Source organism: Notechis scutatus, chromosome 1, assembly GCF_049901735.1.
Source record: "Notechis scutatus isolate UNSWTSFEM ecotype Mainland chromosome 1, rNotScu1.2, whole genome shotgun sequence".
NCBI classification, from domain to species: domain Eukaryota; kingdom Metazoa; phylum Chordata; class Lepidosauria; order Squamata; family Elapidae; genus Notechis; species Notechis scutatus.
The window spans coordinates 163,495,920-163,517,328 of NC_142009.1; the positions used below are offsets into that span (position 1 = coordinate 163,495,920).

The window sequence follows — 21,409 nt, forward strand, 5'->3', positions numbered from 1 at the left end:
AATGAGTCTCTGCATAAATAATTTCAAACAGATTTTAATCTGTTTTGAATCAGCAACGTGAGGGAAGATGGGTAGGTGGGGAACAAAATAAGGAATGTAGCATTTCTTTGGGGGGGGGGGTCCTGTCTCATTTATAGCTGCATGCATTGCACAGTGGATGCATCCAGATTTACTTCTAAAGTGACCCAAAGCAAGATCTGACAAAGTTTAAAAATAGTATTCGTCAACTTCTCTTCTGGTTTATTGTTTTTAATCTTTGCTATAAAGTTACCATTGTTTTTACATGTTGCTATATAAAAGGCATATGTAATAGGTTGTGCTATGCACTATGCACATTTAACAACTGATGATGCAATTCAGGTTTTCAGGCTGTTAAGTATAATTAGAAAAAAACTATATTGTTTGTTAAATGTTAGGGGGTTCAGCACATGTGTGCTGAGATTTCAGGTGGCATAAAATCTGAAAGCAAGTTTCCCATAAGGTGTCAGATCTGCTATCTTCACTATGCATTGCTAATCTTGCTGGCATCCTCTACCATAAGCAAAGGGAGGGGGGAAGAGGAAGTTATGCAAGTGGTGAGAAGAAGGGTGTAAGCGTGGAGGGAGGATACTGACAGGAACCAGAGGTGCTAAGCAGCCAGATTCCACTGCCTCAAGGACCTCTCCAAGACACACCTACATTCAAAGTGGTGCCCAAAACATCAAACTGGGATGCCATTGGATACTGATGTCAGGGGGTAGAGCCACAAAGGAGGTGAAATCTTTGTATCTTTGGGTGGGAATATTCAGACCTTGCCTTGCTTTTGCTGCAACCACTAACCACTAACTCTTAGTAAATGAACCTATCATTTCAACCAAATTGAGTCAAGAGCCATTATTTCCTAGGGACTTAGCCTCACTAAACTTAGATACTTGACTACCTAAACATTTTTCTGAAGACATTTTATTTCTGTGAGCCAGAAGTAACTGTTGCACTGTACTTCTTCAATTGTGATTTTATACAATGCCAGCTTCCTATGTTTTGCATCCTTTTATCAGGAAAAAATATCCACGATGAAGAGAAAGATGGAACCTGCTGCATAGTGTCTTCAATTGAAATTGCTGCCAGGGGCCATCTGTTTGCAAGACATACTCAAAATTTGGCAGTTTTTCAAAGTACATTTTAGCATAAACATACACAAATGAATTAACAAAGGAAAAGAGAAGACAATTGTTATTAACCGCAATACAGATATTTTTTAATTCATTTCATCTTTTTATTTACACCACAATAATAACAAGTTGTCATAATGTGGTACAAAATACTGAACTTGTATTAAAGTTGAGATTGATGTTGGTATAGTTAGAGAAAAACACTACTGGTTAAAAAAAAAAAGACAATATAACAAAAAACAGGAATGAGAGACACATAGGAAAAATAACCCAAATTTCAAATCTACTAAGAAAAAAGTCATAATAAAATTTAAGTACAAAGAATATGCTACTCTAATTTAAAGGGTTCATACAATCAAGAATGAAACTCTGTATAAATTACAGAGTAAACTGGTAGCTGCTATCAATGATGATATATTGAGCATGTTTAGGCATAAAGCAGAATATAATAATGTTACAACTTTTCATACTACATATTTGTAATAAATTCTTGGGTTAATAGTTTTTCAACCCATACGTATGGGTTGCCAGCAATGTAAAGCACCACAAGTGTTAAATTATTTTCCCTGGCCCATTCTTTTTAATTATCTCAAATACAATATGAAGCTGGGAGGAAACCAAGCTCAACTATCCCTATGAAGAAACCTCATTTCGTGCTGATGCAAAGTTTTGTTTGAATCCACAGTGTTTGCACAGTATATCACTGCTTAAAATGCCAAAATCTCTATATGTAATTTCTAGTAATGTAAAAAGTAGTACAGCTGAGTTGAAGAGTTAACTCTTAAAGTTATTTCCAATTTTATGTGACATTTAATATAAACAGAAATTCGGATAGGTTTGCACCTTCCTTATCCCTTACAAACAAAAACAGAATTCTTTTTTCCTCCCTCCCTTAAAAAACCCTGACACAGGCAATGTACTTGTGTGTTCAGCAAAATTTTCCTAGAACATTTCCACATAAATACAATATATTCTATTATGGGTTTGTCACAAATGCAATTATTTTCTTTAAAATGACAAAAATTTAAGTAGTCCTTTGTCATTTTTCAATTTTATGATAAAACCATAGGTCCTTAATCAGATGTGTTAATTAGGCTTCCCTTTTCCATGCCTCTTATTTTTGTGTGACACAAAGCTACCCAACTTGTATATCTTGCTAATACCATTCAGAAAGCTTTATCCCATAGCTGCCAAGGGTGGCGTGCAAAATCTGTTTACAATATAAAGACATGCCAACCTAGTAGACCATGCAACCTCAAAGTATAGGAAACTTAAAAAATATATATTCATATATTTAATCAATGCCCAAAAAATGTGGGCCCAAAATTTTATAAAAGGAAAACTGGAATGAGTTGACATGATTAATAAAAAGGAATGTTCGTATGTACTGAATGTAAAATAATTATGATCTATTCTATTACACTGTGAAACTCACTTGTAGATAATTCTCTTTGAACATGCTCCTATTTTGTAACAGAATTTTAGGAAATCACTCTTTACCTTCAAAACTGGGTTAATCAAAAAACATACGGAATCCTGCTGGTGGAACTCAGGTACCTTTTCCTTATAGAATATAAAAAACTGTAATTGAAGATACATAGTCTAGACTGAGCTTTTTGTTTATTCACAGAGCCCAGAAGCCTTCCTTATGTATGCTTTTATTAATTAAAATTATTTCAATCTTCCCAACATGCATATCTTTTCTCTCCTAGAATAACTGCAGAATAAATCCAGTTTCAGGCTTACAGTGATTAGGGGATATCTATTTTAAACAGAAATTAATAAATTATAGGGCAAATGACATATACCAAAATTCTTTCTGACTTCAGAAAAGATTTTCACTCCCAAAGATGTAGCAATTTGAAAGTAACAAATGAATACTCTTAAAAGTAACATTAAAACCAACCATATTAACACTATTGATGCAGACTAATATTTTTTGTGACAAAAATAATTTTTGACCATTTTGATGTTCAAATATAAAATAGATTTGAAATTGTAGTGATCACAGAAATCAACACTTTTTATCAATTATAATAACAAAGTAAACTAACAAAATACAAAACCAAGTAATTTCACACAAAAATCTTTTTAGAGCACAGCAGCAAAGCATTTTATAAAATATACATTTTATCTTTATCATCAATCTTTACTCTTAGAGTATGCTCTTGGAAGTTCTAATGCCAAAAAGAAACCATATTTGGGTTAGCATGAACATTAATATTGTAGTGTCTGCTTTAAAAATTGCATATTAACTTTTGCATTAAATAAACTCTTAAAGCTCTTCTGTACTCATTGAAATTTATGTTTACATTCTCACAACTCCAGTCATAATGGAATGAAAGAAAAAAAAAGCTTTTCAAAACTACATAATTATAAATTGACTCTGTCAGTTAATATAACAAAAAAAGTTTCTTTAGAAAAAAAATAATCTCTTATAATTTCCCTGCTAAAAATTTAAGCAGCTGCACCAAGAGGGCCAACTTCTCTCATTTAAAAACAATGTAGAAGAGATTATGGTGAAGATTAACATACTCTCAAAAAACCTTATTATTATTAATTTATTTTGAAGTATTCTTTAAAGGGATTATTTAAGCACAGTAATGTGTATTTGCTCAGTATTAATTGTACCAACAGAATATTGCAATCTTTCAACTTATTTAAATTAATGCCTTTAATAATCCTTGCCATTGAAAATATACATTATTCTTTATAATACTAATCAGCTTTTAAGAGATGAAAGTTTATCATTTTCTTTAGGTAGCATAACAACTACAACTGAATAACTGAGAAATTATACAATCAATTTGTGATCTTAAAAATGACTGTGAAATCCTTCCTTTTGAGAAAAGAATATGCTGAAAATAATACATATCAGTTTGCAACATGCACAAGATTAGGAAAAGTGTTTTCTGTACAAAAATCTGGAAATATGCAAACTTCAGTGTCCAAGGAGAAATTATGTAAGTCCAGGAAATAATGTCTGGAAACAGAGTTCTCAAATGAAAACCAAACATGAAAATCAATGCAAATAATTGGCCCTTATCTGAAAAACTAATGTGAAAATAAAGCAGTAGCAAACAAATATTTGCCAGAAATACTTTGTTTGTTAAAAGAGGGCCAACATTGAAGAACTTAAAAGTTAAATAACAATATGTTGGGTAGTTGCCCAGTGGCTAAAATGTTAGGCATTTTAATGTTCCAAACTGCACTTTGAAAATGGGCATTTTAACTAGATCTTAACCTTTCAATCCACAAATCCTTTGGAAGGAGTTTCCAATGGTTGCCACTTATTCATATAGTTAATATAAATGCATTATAAATATTTAATTAATAATTTGTAAGAGTCATTTTCCTAAGTTTGGAATATATTTATATTATTCATTATACAGCGTACATAAATATTTATACCTAAAAAATTAAGCAATATCCCATGCAATCTGCTTTTAATAAAAAGCATTCCATTTTTTAAAAAAATTGCAATTGTATTTGTGCATGCCTTTACAACCAAATTGATAATTTGTTATACATAATGTATAGAAGAAGATGTTGGATTTTTTAAAAATCAATGAACTTAAGAAACCCAACAGCATTTGCCATATTACTGGCAACTACCTTAATTTTTAAAAAAATTAAACAGCAAGGAAAGAAAAATCAAAATAAGGTTGTAGACTGTTTGGGAGAAGCTCTGGCCTTTGCTTGCTTTAAATAATCGTGCTAGCAGAAATCCTAGAATCTTTCTTACAGAATGCAATTCTTGGCTTTCTCTGCCAGAGGAACTGCTGCAAAGTTCTTTTCTTTAAGGCATAATTACTCAAAAAATGTCAGGAAAAAACAGCTGCCCAAATCAGTCTATTATTTTAAAAGGCACAAACTCTTCCAATGGCTCTGGCAATGCCAAAGCCAATCCCTTTTCTGGCTATCTTTCTCCCTCTTCACATTTATATAGTTTGAATGAATATATAAAAGCTTAGTTTTCTTTTTACCCTTCACAAGAAGAAAAACAACCCTCCTCAGGGTCTGAGTTTTGAAGAACTCTTATTCACAAGTACGCAAGAATCACAAAAATACTGAAACAAAAGTAGAATTTACTTTGAGTAGTCTTAATGTAATTAAATGTTAAGCACCAGTTTTAAATGAAAATTGTCACATACATGTTAACTCTTTGATTTTGAAACAACAGCAAAAACTGACAACTAGATACTTCCCTGGTATCTTGCCTCTTATAGCTTCCATTGAGGAAAAAAGGAAGATCACTCAGTGTGTCTGTAATTCATATTGCTGTTCTTCACCTGCATTTTTTTTTCCATGAGCATAATCCATACAATTACAATACGGAGTAATTAGGCTGTTTTTCAACATGGCTGCCTTTCTGGAAGAAAATCAGGGCAGGATGCAGGTATAACAAGAGAAAGCTTCTTGGCAGGCCTTCAAAGACAAGATGAATTTCACTGGAGCATTTCAAACCAGGAGTATGCTACAGAAGAGGATCCTCTTCCATAGGCTCCTCATCTAGCCTGTAAGTAATTCATTAAGAGGAGTCAGAAGAATAGAACTGCATGGCCCAGAATTAGATAAATATGTTTATTAATTGATGGTGCTGTAGTTGTTAATAAGCATGCAAAGCAATATTATTTTGATGGGCTACTTAATACAATACACACAATCCTAATAGTTATTAAGTTCTGAGTCTGGATCTCAGAACTTTGTTAAGACAAATTGCTTCCTATTTGGAATTCCAAATTCTGAACAATCACTTTGAAAGAATGGATTGTTTACGCTATCATTCGCTTACAAGTTCTTATACTTGGTGACCTGTGCCTTCAGCTCCTTTTAAGAATCTTTTGGAGCTGAACCGTTTGAGTAGAAAGTACAACTCGTGCCCTTTCCCCCCAGTTTCCTCAGAACACATAATGATCAACAGAAATAATGATCAACAGAAATATCAGACCAAGCCAGGCATTTGTAGAGGGAGAGTGGCTGTGGTTGAATAATTGCCCACTCATAAAAATAAAAGAAAAAGAAATGCAGACTTATGGATGTACCACTTGCCCTTCTTTTTGCAAGGAAAAGGAAAAAAACAAAAGAGAAACTATATTAATGAAGGTAAGTAAAAAAATAGGCTACTGGGGAAAAAAAGAAATTGGAGAAAACTCTCCAATGCTGCTGCTAAGGTGGCTAAAGGTGCTAAGGGAATAGTGGGAGTCCTGTCTAAGGTGGGACTAGAACTCATACCCTGTTTCTCCAACAATATGGCCTCCCCCAATAGGAAGTCCCAGCATGTTTTATAGGCATGAAATGAAATTAAGCCCTTCCCCCCAAATTAAGGCCTATATTAAAACATGCGAAATGGGGGAGAATGGTGGGGGTCTTGCCGTTAGGAAGTACTTTTATTGCACACCCGGATATGGTGCTGCCTGCGTTGACCCCGATATGAAGTGCCCCACCAATGCCGAGGTCAACATCCAAGCCATTGCTGCCCGCCCGCCTGAGGATGCAAGGGGGGGAATTAAGTCACCCCCGAAAAGATGGCCTAGCCATTTTTTCGGGGCTCAAAAAAAAAAAAAAAAAAAGACCCGGCCTTATTATATGAGAAACATGGTAGTTTTCCACTGTCTTAGACTAAACTAGCTCTCAGAATGGTTGTTCAGTAAATGTGGTTCCCTCCTTTGACTTTGCTTGTCAGAAAGTTGCAAAAGGTGATCACATGACTCCAGGACACTGCAACCATAATAAATATGTGCCACTTGCCATGCCTCAGAATTTTGACCATGGGACCACAAGGATACTGCAATGTCATGTGAAAAACAGTCATAAGTCACTTTTTTCAGTGCCTTGGTAAGTTTGACAAAGGGTTATAAGACTACTTCCTGTTCCAAACCCTTCCGTAGATTTTTCATTTTTTTTAATTTATCTTCTTAGATTTTTAATTGTAAACCTTTACTACTTTTTGTTCTGTTATTTGCAGCCCTAAATTTGTCCTTCTTCAAGCTAATGAATTAAATCTGAGGCCCAATTAGTGCCATTGACAATGCATTTTATTAATTTGGTGTACTTTTTAATAAGGGAATACTCTTTGATTTAGCAAAACTGGAAGTGGAGTGATTTTCAACAGTGACTTAACAGATAACAGATAATCAGAGTTGGAAGGGACCTTATAGGTCATCTAGCCCAACCCCTGCCCAAGCGGGAAACTCTACACCATTTCTGACAAATGGCAGTCCAATCTCTTCTTGAAAGTCTCAAGTGATGATGCTCCCACAACTTCCAAGAGCAAGCTGTTCCATTAGTTGATTGTTCTCATTGTCAGAAAGTTTCTCTTTATTTCCAGGTTTCCTTGTTCAGTTTCCATCCATTATTCCTTGTCTGGCCTATAGGCGGCTTTAGAAAATAGCTTGACCCCTTCTTCTCTGTGGCAGTCTCTCAAATATTGGAAGACTGCTATCATGTCTCCCCTGGTCCTTTTCTTCACTAGACCAGCCAAGCCCAGTTCCTGTAACCGTTCTTCATATGTTTTAGTCTCCAGCCCCCTAATCATCCTGGTTGTTCTTTTCTCTACTTTTTCTAGAGTCTCAACATCTTTTTTATAATGTGGTGAAGAAAACTGGATGCAGTACTCTAGGTGTGGTCTTACTAAGGCTTTATAGAGTGGTATTAGTACCTCACTTGATCTCAATTGTATCCCTCTGTTAATGCAACTTAGGATTGCATTAGCTTTTTTGGCTGCTGCTGCACACTGCTGGCTCATATTTAGCTGCTTGTCCACTAAGACTCCAAGATCCCTCTCACAGTTACTGCTATTGAGCGTGGTTTCACCCAGTCTATATATGTACTTTTGGTTTTTCTTGCCTAAGTGTAGGACTTTACTTTTCTTTACATTAAATTTCATTTTGTTAGATACGGCCCAGTGTTCTAGGCTGTCAAGATCCATCTGGATCTTGAGCCTATCTTCTTGGGTGTTAGCTATTCCTGCAAAATACTGTTGCTATCACCTATTCATCTCAAACTCTCCAAATATTTCCAAACTCTCACAGGGTGAACTTTGAAAATTTTTCAGTGTTTTTGCTTTTGATGGTGGACTAATCACTCAATAACTAATCAAAATCTTTTCAAGAAAACTGTAGGGACTAGCCACCAGCAGTCAGCACTGATTCAAAAAAATCCCCACCTCCAAAAAGATAAAGAATAAAACTTACTTTTTCTCAGGAAGTGGTTTAACTCCAACTGACAAAGATGCCATTGCTGTTACGGTTTCTGCTTCTTCATTATCACACTTCTGTGCATCTATCAAAGAATAACTGACTGTTGAAGAATAATGTTGGAGCGAATGCCAATATTTACCTAAAGGAAAATTAAAACCATTATAGAATCTATCATTTTTCTATTAAACAAAAGAAAAGCATAATCAAGCTGCAAAATAAAACAAATCTGGGAGATTTTTCTAAGACGCTTTACAAAATATATGTAAACAAAGTAATAATATATTTCCCTATTTCACTGCAGCTCCATTTGCTAAGCATCCAAATTTTGATCATGTAACCATGGGGATATTGCAACAATTGCAAGTGTGAGAAACAATCATAAAAAAAAAAATTCGGTGCCATAACTTGAAAGGAGTGAATGGTTGTAAGTTGAGGACTAGGTAACTTGTAAGTTGAGGACATGTGTATTATATCTTGTTTTCAACAAAGCAGTGAATAAAGTGCCCCATGGCAGCCTGATTAAGAATAGTAAAAACTGAGTAGTTAAATAGAAACATAACTTGTCGTGAAAATCATACTCAAATGAAAGTCTTAGTTCTTTATCAGATAGACCACCACGGGGTTTGGTCCTCTGCAACATTTCATTAAAGATTAAGCTCCCTAGGGCAGAAGATACCTAGAAGACATTAACTAAAATTCAAGATGAACTTGTTAAGTTTTACAAATATTGACAAAATAATAGAATGAATAAAGGTCCTTTTAAGGAGTCCCTGTGGATTTTATTCCGCTAGTCGTTGCCAACTATAGGGGGCAGTACTCATCTCCATTTCAAGGCCATTGAGCCAGCACTGTTCAAAGACATTTCTGCAGTTATGTGGCCAGCATGATATCGCTGACCACTGTTACCTAGGGGTATTGTGGGAATTGAAGTGGTACCTTTTTATCTACTCGCATTTGCATGCTTTGAAACTGCTGGATTGGCAGGAGCTAGGTCTCAAACCTGGGCTGTCAACTTTCCAGGCAACAAGTCCAGCCTCTTAACCACTGAGCCACTACTCTGCCCAATAGAACGAATAACAGAATTAAACCAGAACAAAGAAACGAGAAAAGGAAAGATAAAACAAATGAGAAGTACGCTACGAGGCTTGGCAGAAATATACATTAAACGAATTTTTTTTTTTAAAAAAAAAACAAGTTTTATTAATTTTTAAAACACACAAATTATCATTATTCATTACATGTTTAAACCTTTTTTCATTGTAAATTTAACAAGTCAGATAAATTATGATTCTGTTTTAAACCATTTCCATATAACATACAAAAACCTCTTATTCAATTTCTCTTTACTTCTCTTTACTCTTATTCAATATTATTATTATTATTTCATCTATTTCTTTCTGACTTAGTTACCATTATTCTCATTCTATATTTCTGCAAGCTTTTACTAATTCTCCCCCAAAAAACATATACACACAACACACAAAACATAAAAATCTTTTTGGAAAGTAACTTGGACCTAGGTATCTCTCTCTTCATGGACTTCAATTATCTTCATGCTCATCTTACATATCATTACTTATTTTATTTACCATTCTAAGTCTTCTATATTAACTTCTCCACATATTTCACTCTTCTTAATTCTATCTTAATTAATCATCTTAGTTTGAATCATTATATTTGTATCTTTTGTCCATTTTTATCGTCCCTTTGTCTCATTCCTTATAAAAAGGAAAAAAATAAGTTTCTCCTGAAATCATTAATCAGAGTATGATGCCTTTCTATCTCCCCTAAATTAATCAAATTAACCTTTAAGATAACATCCAATACCCAATCCGATTTTGCTTGGTACATTCTATCTAACTAGTACATCCAAAATATTTAAATACATAATTAGACAATAAATCCAAATATTAAAAACAAATACTATAATAAAGATTTTATAATAACATCAATACCATAATCTTATTAAACTCTTTAATTAAAACAGTATTCTAAACCTCCCCTATTATTAAATTTTAAAGCCTATCATTATTAAACATTTTAACATTTTAATCTCTTATCAACTCTTAAACCATTACAATACTACCATCTCATCTTATGTACCTTGCAAAATCTTTTTGAAAAATTATACTTTATCCATTATCCATAAAAAAATTCCTTTTTTTATTTAATTTCAAAACATTGTAGCTTTTCTCCACCTTTTCCCTTTCTTTCTTCTCCCAACAAACCTTTCTACCCGCCCTTCTTCTAGCCTCTGCCTTACTGGCTTCCCTTCTCTGTCGTGTTCCTTTTCCCTTTTGTTTACTGTCATCATATTGATTTTGCACCTTATTTTTCCCTTTCTTAAATGTTTTTTAGATCTTAAGTCTTTTAGTTCTCTTCTTTTCTCTCTTCCTTCTTTCTTAATCAAATTCTGAGATTCATTAAAAATGGCTCCTTCCTTTCTTTCTTGTTCCTCTGCTGTCTTCATCTGTTGTAATGTTTGTTGATAGTTAGTAAGCGCCATTTCTAAAAAAAGGAAAGCTTCTTCCACACCATCTTTACCATTTTTTTTGCTTGTTCATATTCTTTTCTTAGTTCCTCAACAGAAAAAGCCATTATAAATCTTTTCTTTTCTTTTCCCCTTCTTTCTTCTTACAACAACCAGAATATTCCAAAGAAAATAAAAAAAATAAAGCAGTCCCAAAGTTATCAGTCAATCCAAACCAAGGCAGAGTTCTCACTTTCTCCTTCTGGGGTAATATCAATCAAAGAGAAAGAAAGTCCAAATCTGTTTAAAATCTTATTGCAATATATTCTAGTCTTCAAATCCTTAAGGCATCTCCTCCAACAAAGTCTTAGCATACAAATATTTTCTTTTTAATCCTCTCTCTTCCCACTCATCGCTTAAAACCAATTTTCACCTAAAAAAATAGGTTTCTTAATATCCAGTTATTTATTCCGTAGGAAAAGAGGGTAAGCTATCCTTTCAGCACCATCAAACTGCCGCTTTTTCCTCTTCTGGCAGGTATTATTCAGAAAGTCATACTTTTCAGGAATTTTATTAAATATGTCTTAGAGTCCTAGGAGCCAAGAAAAACTTTCTCCTTACAAGCACTTTCTCCACTTCCTCCTGCGCATTCTTACCCGGCTGCCAGCTTCTTTGTGGCGGCCATTATGGACCGCCGCTGCACCGTCTCTGGGAAAAGGGGTTCTACCGGCCGGGAGGGGGTCTGCAACACCCCAAACCCCTCTCCGGATCCCCTACCTTCAGCTGCCCCTGCAGGGCAGCCTAGCTCCGTACCCGTCTGGGTCGGAGCCCCAAAACGGCTAGCGCGGCAGGGATCGCGCAGCTTCGCAAATCCCTGCCGCTCGCGAAGCCGACAAACCGGAAGAGCCTACATTAAACGAATTTTTTAGTTGCGTCGCAAGCTACATATGAAATCAATGTAGGTTTGAAAGAAGAAAACTGATTTCAGTTTTCAGACGTTTGACTTTGTGGTCGCAGAGGCCAAGATCTATTCTTTATCATGTCAGAGAGTGGACACTAATCAAAGACAAAGAAAGGCATGATCCAGCTGAGGTAAGAAAAGATTAAAAGTAAAAATAGATTGGCAGAGTGGCTACTTGAGTGCATTTTTGCTGGAAGTATTCAAGCAGAGGTTGGACAAAGTGTTTTGTTTTGGTGGGGAGGTGAAAACAAAAGGTTAAATGAATATCCTGCAGCATTTTGAAGTTTATAAAGACTTGGTCTAACTGTAGAAGGAATACTACTGTTTTTAAGTACTCACTGTGTATTTCAATGACCTTCTCAATGGAATGCACTGCATTAACATTTGCTGTCTGCTGTAATATTTTTTCAGGAATAGGATCAAGCTGAGATAATAAAAAATACAATTTAGAATATCATTTTAAAAATAAATAATGAACATATGTATTGAACAGTTTAGATTTCTTTAAGTAAAAAAATATGTGATTTGACATCCTTTGAAATTATATCCAACTGCCATTTGTGATAATCTCCTCTTTCTGTTATAAAAATATTTTCAACATTGTAGTGCAAGGCAGAAATGAATGGAATCTAAATAATGTATGATTTCATCATGCAGCTATCAGAGATGTAGCTAAGAAAATTTAAAACATTTAGATAATTATTTTAAATAGATTTATCTACTTTTATAAGAAACTAGAAAAGTGGAGTAATTTCCCACAGACTCTCTGCACATAACCTCCCCCATCTGCATTGCATTCTGCACCAAAACACTTAGCATATAAAGCCCTTCAAATATTGGAACACTGCTATCTCAGTCCTTATTTTCACTAGACTAGATATACCCTATTCCTGCAACTGTACTTCATGTGTTTTAGTTTCTGTTCCCTCATCTAAATTGTTTATGAAGATATGCAACAAAGAGCAGGACAAGTAACAATGAATGGAAATTAATCAAGGAGAGAAGCAATTTGGAATTAAGAAGGAAACTTCCTCATATTGAGGACAATTAACCAGTGGAACAGTTTGCCTTCAGAAACTGTGGGCGCTTCATCTCTGGAGGTTTTTAAGAAGAGACTGAATGTCTGAAATGGTATAGGGTCTCCTTCTTGAGCAGGGGACTGGACTAGAAGACCTCCAAGGTCCCTTCCAGCTCTATTCTGATTCTCATATTGAAGAGTACTCGGCCTAAAACAGAAACTTGGGGTATCCCACTGCTTCCTTCCTTCCATGTAGATATAGTTCCATTAAGGACTATATGTTGAGTGGGGTGTGTCAGCCAGTTACAAATCCATCTGGTGGTGATGATGTCTATCCCACATTTTTCTAACTTATTAAGACATAGATTGTAGTCTATTTTGTCAAATGCCTTACTGAAATCCAAGTACACTATGTCCACAGCATTTTGCTTCTCCACTAATTTAGTCCACATTCACATACATGATGAAATGTCAAGTTTTAAAAATGAATCAGTAAAATGGTTTGTGAATTGATTTGATTCTTAAAGCATCTGAAACTTTTCTTCAGACTCACACAGAACCTTTTAAAAGAGCTGCATTAATGAATAGTACAGACATGTGCACACTGCGCACATGCGTGCTGAAGTGTGCACAATCCTAGGGTTCAACAACTGTACTATATACCAAAATATAACAATTCAGCTCTTAGAAAACAAGAAAAAAAATCTGAAACTATTTTCTTAATAAAACACTTTCATGGAGTGTCTAGAAGAGAATCAGAGATGTAGTTACTGTAATTTAGATTCAGAAAAACTAATTTTCTCCCTAATTCTATGAGGGAGATGGCCAGTTTCTAAATGTGATGAGATAGATAGGTAGATACAGATTAACAGAGTTGGAAGGGACCTTGTAGGTCATCTAGTCCAGGGGTCGCCAACCTTTTGGACCTCGGGGACCACCAAACTCATAATTTTAAATCCCAGGGACCACCAACTGTTTCTGTGGGTGTGGCCTAATTTGTGGGTGTGGCTTAGTGGTCATGTGACTGGCTGGGCATGGCTTGTATATAAATATTATAAATATTTATATAAATATTGATCTTTTATAAAAAAATAGAGCAACTTTTACCCAAAATCAGGCAAAGCAGGCAGGCAGATTGAGTTGCTCACAGTATCACAGATTCATTCAGAAATCTATCTATCTGCCATTGGCTAGCTCAGTCTGTCACATAAAATTTGCTTGCAAGCAAATTCACAAAATTAACTCACAACACACCATGTATGTAAATATTGATATATTTTTTTTATAAAAAAGAGCAACTTTTACCCAAAATCAGGCAAAGCAGGCAGATTGAGTTGCTCACAGAATCATTCAGTGATCTATCTATCTGCCATCAGCTAGCTCAGTCTCTCAAATTTGCTTGCTGTGAGTCTGCACAGAATTTGCTTGCAAACAAACCTTCAGTCCTAAGGGAGGTTTGGTTGTACTTAAAAGCAGAGCCAAAGATCTAAAGACTAGCTAGAAAGCAAGAAATCCAACTATTTCCTGCTTCCTAGCTAATCTAAATCTCCCGGCAGAGCAAAACAGATGATGGTCGGAAAAAGAAAAAAATAGTAATTTAGCAGGAAAGTTTGCCGGGTAAGGAGTGAGTGGGTTAGGAGGGTTCTCACGGGCCATGTGGGCAGTACAGCCTTGTGTTCCTGAGCAGTCTGGATTAATTGCCTTGGGGGGTGCTCTGGGGGTGAGATTTCTCTGCGACCCACCAAAATTTTCTCACGGCCCACCAGTTGGCGAACGCTGATCTAGTCCACACACCCCACCCAAGCAGGAGACCCCTCACCATTTTGACAAATGGCAGTCCAATCTCTTCTTGAAAGCCTCCAGTGATGACGCTCCCACAACTTCTGAAGGCAAGCTGTTCCACTGGTTGATTGTTCTCACTGTCAGAAAATTTATCCTAATTTCTAGGTTGAATCTCTCCTTGATCAGTTTCCATACATTATTTCTTGTCTGGCCTTCAGGTGCTTTGGAAAATAGCTTGACCCCTTTTTCTCTGTGGCAGCACCTCAGATATTGGGACACTGCTATCATATCTCTCCTGGTACTTCTCTTCACTAGACTAGCCATGCCCAGTTCCTGCAACTATTTTGTCGTATGTTTTAGTCTCCAGTCCCCTAATCATGGTTGCTCTTCTCTGCACTTTTTCTAGAATGTCAACATCTTTTTTATAGTGTGGTGACCAAATCTGGATGCACTATTCTAGGTGTGGTCTTACTAAGGCTTTATCTTTATAAAGTCTTTACTTACTGAGATAAGTATTAGTACCTTACTTGATCTTGATTGTATCCCTCTGTTAATGCAGTTTAGGATTACATTGGCTTGGTTTCACCCAGTCTATGTGTACTATTGGTTTTTCTTGCCTAAGTGTAAGAGTTTACTTTTTTCTACATTAAATTTCATTTTGTTAGATAGGGCCCAGTATAGATCCATTTGGACCTTGAGCTTATCTTCTAGGTTGTTAATTATTCCTGCCAGCTTAGTATCATCTGCAAATTTGGTAAATTCCCCTTCTATTCCCTCATCTAAGTTGTTTATGAAGATATTGAAGAGTACTGGGCTTGAGATGGAACCTTATTGTACCGCATTGCTTACTTCCCTCCATGTAGACATAGACCCACTAAGGACTACTCGTTGAGTATGGTTTGTCAGCCAGTTACAAATCCATCTGGTGGTGATGCTATCTATCCCACTTTTTTCTAGCTTACCAAGAAGTAGGTTATGGTCTACTTTGTCGAATGCTTTGCTGAAGTCTAGGTATATTATGTCCACAGTATTTCACTGGTCTACTAATTTAGACACTATGTTGAAGAATGAAATAAGATAGAAGATAGATACATAGATGATTGATAGATGATATAGACAGACATTTAGAAAGATTGCTGATCTATGTTGCAGAACAGTCAGTAGTCATTAAATAGCTGTTCTAAAATGAATTTGTATACAGCCTAATCCCCACCATGATCAATTTGCTATGATTTTATATCCTCACTAGATATATAATATGCACAAATACTTAAAATGGTGTCTGCGCTGCCACTGATTCATTATATTTCCAAATGAATCAAGAACTGGTTAATAAGAGAAAGTGAAAGAGAAAAAGAGGAAGAATAAAAGAAATTAATATTGCTTATGAAGAGGATGTTTTCAGTCTTTTGCTCTCACAGGCATCTCTCTGTGTATCTCACATACACACAGTTCAACCCACAGTCAATCAAGTAGATCTACATTGCATCTAGCTTTGATTAGTTCCTAGTCACTGTATAATTTCTTCATTTCCAATATGGGTTTCTCTGGGTTGGAGTTTCTGTTTTAATCTGGCTTTTAGTCAGCGGGAAGAACTCTGAGATAACAAAAATAAAAGATTCTTCACTTGTAAGGCAGGTGCTAAGCAATGATGAAAACAAGAAGAGATCATAGATTGGAGATAGTGCTTTTAGAAGAGAGGATTTTTGTCCACAATGGGGAATGAAGCAACCAGTCTTCAGGATGAAACTTAATTGAATATATTTGCTATAGCAGTGAATATAGCAAATATACACTGTATAGGATATTGGGTTTACATAATTCCCAAGAACCCTTCCCGTGATGGAATGTAATCCGGAGTTGCAAGAGGGAAGTTGTCCTACCCAGAGGGCTAAAAACAGAAGAGTCTGAAATGTCTGGTAAATAGGAAAAAGGCAAAGACAGACACCCCTAGAGTATATCTATAGGTATGTAGATAATTGCTTTGGTCTGGCAAGATTCTGTCTATAGATGAACAATAATAAAGAAACCATTCAAAGTAACTCCATGTGTCATTCTTGTTTCTTTGGCCATGACGCTTCCAATCCTTGCACCGTATAGTAGAATCATAGACATGGAAATGATGTAGGTGCAGGCACCATCCCTGACCAATGACTATCTAGCCTCTGAAAATCATCAGTGAAGGGAAGAAATTATACTATACAATAATCTGTAACATGATTGATAGATCTTACTGTCAAGAAGTTCTTCCAAACATCTAATCTGTATCTACATCCTGGAAGTTTAATTTGTTCCAGTTTTATTTCCTAGAGCAAGGGAGAATAAATTCAAACCCTCTACAATGTGACTGCTCTTCAGGTATTCAGCTATCATTCAACCTTCTCTTCTGCAAGCCAAATCTTCCTAAGGGTTTTAACTATTCCTTGTGATTTCCAGTTCTTTCACTTGATTCTTGATTTCCAATCTCACACTCTAATGTAATGCTATCAAAGAGTATTAATGAAGCTAATACTGTATATGTCAGCAGATAATACAATAGCAAAGTTTGCTGACTGAGCTATCTTGTGCTGCTACCAGACTGTTTTTTTTTTTTGCAGTCTTATTTCTTATTTAATTTATTAAATTTATTATCTGCCCATCTTGCCACAAGACAATCCTGCTGCTAAATAACGTGAGGACTGTCTTAATTATTATTGAATACTTACAGTATGTGATAAAGCAAAAAAAAAATTGGAATATGATTCATATTTTAATACAATTTTTTTTGAAGATGGAGATAAAGATAAAAACCAGAACTTTTCCTTTTGGGTCTAATGGAAAAAGACCTGGAGAAAAAATATGGAACTTTACTACTTTACTACTATATATGTTGACAGCACAAGGCTATTGTATGCACAAAGATGGAAGGACACTTCAATTCCTAAAATGGACGAATGGCCACAGAAATTGATGGAGTTGGCTGAAATTGCAAAATTGACTAAATAGAATGCAAGTACTTTTATTTCCACATGGAGACCGCTTCTGAACTTTGTGCTTTTTGTTATGAAAAGTTGTGATTTGATGCTAATGCCTTATTTTACTGCAATAGAGAGTCGAAAGTCAATGTTTTTCTTTTTCTCTTATCCTCCCTCACTTTTCTTCCTCCTCTTCCTCCCCAGTGTTTTCCTATTTACTTCTGTATTTTGTATCTTATTTTATAACCCAATAAAATGTTAAACTATTCTCTATATATAAAAGCTTAAACACTTGTTTGCAGCCAAACCTGTCCTAAAATACCCAGATCCCACTTGTCATCCAGGCAGATGCTAGTGTTGTGGGCTGAGGGGGGGGGGTGTATAATCTTACAGTGGAACAAACAAGGGAATTTGCAGGTGTGCGCCTACACCTCTCTAGAAAACTGTCAGGGACTTAGCATAGATGAGCAGCTTGGGAGAAGGACACTTATGCTATGCGCTGGGAGCTCGTAACATGGAAGCACTTCCTTGAATGGAGCAAGGTGCCATTTGAGGTATGGACCGAACATTTTCTATTCATTTCCCAGCAAAATCTGGAAGACTGGTTTCTCTTGTCTTATTTGTTAAAACGTAAGTTGTGATGGCTATCAAAAATACCTCTTTTGTCCAAAGAGATACAAACAGTTGTATGCAGTAGTGATACTTTCCTACTTTTTCTCTAGCACTTCCTAAATGAATCATTTGGGGCCCATAGTGTTTCTCACAATATGGGAGAAATGAAGCAGTGGAAAACAGCATGAAAGAAGGAATGTTAAATGGAAAAAAGTAATGTGAGAATAAGCCCTCAGAACCTGGACTGTCGGGTTCTGAAAAATAAATGCCAATATACTCATAGTATGGTGAAGGAAAATGAACTAAGAGAAAAAACTGAAGCTGCATCTATTTAGAGACTACTTTCCCAAGAGGACTCTCATCACATTAATTTGCTTTGGAACTTCTTTTTTGGTGCAAAATTCTTGTAATTTCAAAGAGACCATAATGAAGAAAGATACCTAGATCATGATAGATTTAAAAATAAAATGTTAATTAATGAAAGCATAAATTGTATTTTTACTTCTACCTCATTTCCTAGCAAGGCAGAGACACATGCTTCAGATGCATCACAAATGGCTGTTAGGTCATGACCTCCTTCAAGAGCCAGAATGATTCGTCCTCCAGCCAGCCCCATAAGCTGTTTGGTGAGGTATCCAAAGCCTGAGAAAAAGCAAAAAAGAATAAGGTGCAGAATAAGAATAAGCAACTAAAAAAATTCATCTCAAAAACCAGAAATATTTCAAATTGTTGTCTCCATTTTCTTTTTATTTTTTGGTCAAGTTTTTTTATTTTATATTGCTTATACATATCAATGCATGAACAGTATGATACCTGGGTACCATACATTTTAGTACAAATAAACTTGATATCATTACTCATAGTTATTACATTTCATTTTCATTGTTTCATATTGTTTACACACATCTGATACTACCGCCATTCAATTTCTAAATTTCCCTCTTATTATTACATATATCTTGCTATATTAAAATATGTATATTGTTGTTCCCCCTCTTATTTCTATTTCTTCATGTCACTTCATGTCAAAGATGTTTCTTTTCTGTTTTCCATCTTTCATCTGCTTTATTATTCATATTTCCCTTGTTTAACTCTTCACATCTATATATGTTAAAGTTTTATCGATCATTTTTTAAAATTTAATAAAAGTTTTTTATTTTTTTACATATCTCTTCACATGAGCAACGTGATCCCAGATTACAACATTTATACATAGTCATACTAACATTTTTAACTTTCTTACTTTATAACACATCAAATTATTATCCACTCCACTAATCTTCAAATAAATTTCCATTTCATATTTCAATTCATTAATTCAATATCAAAATCATTTCCTCACATATATTTTCAATTCTTTATCCCTATTATTTCCATTTTCAGCTTACCACCTATTTTATTTTACCTTATGCATTATTATCTTCATTAATTAACTCAAGACTAATATGTAGTAAACACACAAAAAAGCAAGATTAAAGTAAAATTAATATATTTAGGATCCACATGGTATATTCCTCAATCTACAATATATTTATTCCAACACTATTCATTTCATATTTTTTCTTTATTTCCACATAGCCAAATTTTACCCCTGTAATTTAAATAAAATTTCATTCCCCTAGTTTTATATATATATATGGATTAATAATAATAAAACCCTCTTAACATCTCTTAGTTCATCACTTTTCTCATATATAGTTATATAATACTCTTAGGGTAATTTCCAATAAATTTTGAATTTCAAATCTCCCCATTTTAAGTTTCTAATTAAAAAAATACCCAAATACATTCCTTTGTGGCATCCCCCTTTTATATCATATCTAACCCTTATCTCTAAATATCTTGGCCTTGTCATTTCTCTTGGTTTTAGCTAGATTTCCCTTTTCTAAGCTTTCCTGATCTTTCCTTTTTATTTCCATCTGCCACCGGAAGTCCATCCTTCATTCTTTCATTGTTCGATGTTTCAATATACAATTCTAATATCAATCACAATATCATTTAAACATATAGGGTAGATCTATTCATATTCCTTCCATTCATCCAATCCATATAATTCTACTATTAATACACATGCTTATATTAAAATATATTATTTCATTATCTAATTTCTCATTGTTTAATTTTATTATTTCACTGCTAATCATTATATTACTTAGGCATGTTAATAATATAATCATTCATTCTCTAATTTTCCAATTAATGCTCAGTTCTTATTCATAATTCCCATATTTCACTCTTCATATCTATTTGTATTAAAATACTGTATTATCCTAGTGCCTATCACAATACATACAATATAATTATCCAGTCTATATAATTCTAATGTTAATACATGTTTTTGTTAAAATATGTTTTTGTTAAAATATGTTCTCCCCCCCCTTTTTTTCCTATCCATTGTCTCTTGACCTCTTGACCTCAATAAGACCTTAAGTCTTATTCTTTTTTTTAACTTGCCTCCCATATTCTTCTCTTGGATCTTTAACTCTATCTACATCTGCATCCTGACTGTTCAATCCAACTTTTTCTCCCCTTCCTACCCCTTTTCTACTGTGTTATTTTGAAGCTATATGTTCTAACCCCTACTTTCTTATAACCCCTTCCTCTCCAATTTCCTTTTTAAGAATTATCCTAGGGTGAAGTGAGCATTCCAAAGAGTGGGGGAGTGGGGAAATGGAAAGCACAGTCACAATCCCACTTACCAACCACTTCACTTTACAAAAGAACTACCAGTCTCAATTGTGGTTGCCAAATAAGGACTACCAGTACTATTTTTGTCTTCCCTGGTATCGTTCAAATTCCATAAAGAGTGAAATGAGAATAGTGATTGCTAAATTTGAAGCTGAAAGACCCTAAATGTAAATATAGAAACAAATATCTGTGAAAGTTAATAATCTGGAAGAACTTACATTTTGCCGATAGATTATATCCCCCAAGGGGTGCAGGATGACCTTCTACTGCATCAAAACCTGATGACACCAGTACAATATCTGGAGCAAACTCATGAGCAATAGGCATTACTATTGTTCTGCATCATGAATAGCCAATCCCCAAAAGAAAAAAAAGGCAGAAAACAGATTACTGTACTTTTCAGATACTGAACAAATAAACAATTCCGTTTTCTTCTTCACTGGCATTTTCAACACAGAATGAGAAAAGGACTAGAGAAGATGCTAAAGCCACAAACAAACACTGTAGTTTATACTATAAAGCAGAACTTCTGAAGTTTACACTTTTCTTTACAGCTACAGAAAAAATACAC

General features: G+C 34.8%; 1 protein-coding gene across 4 annotated transcripts in view; it reads right to left on the reverse strand.

Moving 5' to 3' along the window:
* Window positions 1-3,092: 3,092 nt before the first annotated feature.
* The window catches only part of HDAC4 (histone deacetylase 4), a 200,868-nt gene continuing 182,551 nt past the window's right edge, over window positions 3,093-21,409 (reverse strand). For all 4 annotated transcript variants that reach the window (XM_087949352.1, XM_087949355.1, XM_087949354.1 and 1 more), the window contains 5 exons: window positions 21,057-21,175; window positions 18,659-18,792; window positions 12,124-12,208; window positions 8,348-8,492; window positions 3,093-5,668 (listed from right to left, as the gene is read on the reverse strand). In XM_087949352.1, the coding sequence (XP_087805478.1) occupies window positions 5,629-5,668; window positions 8,348-8,492; window positions 12,124-12,208; window positions 18,659-18,792; window positions 21,057-21,175 (523 nt within the window). In that variant the 3' untranslated portion in view covers window positions 3,093-5,628. The remainder of the gene's footprint in view (window positions 5,669-8,347; window positions 8,493-12,123; window positions 12,209-18,658; window positions 18,793-21,056; window positions 21,176-21,409) is intronic.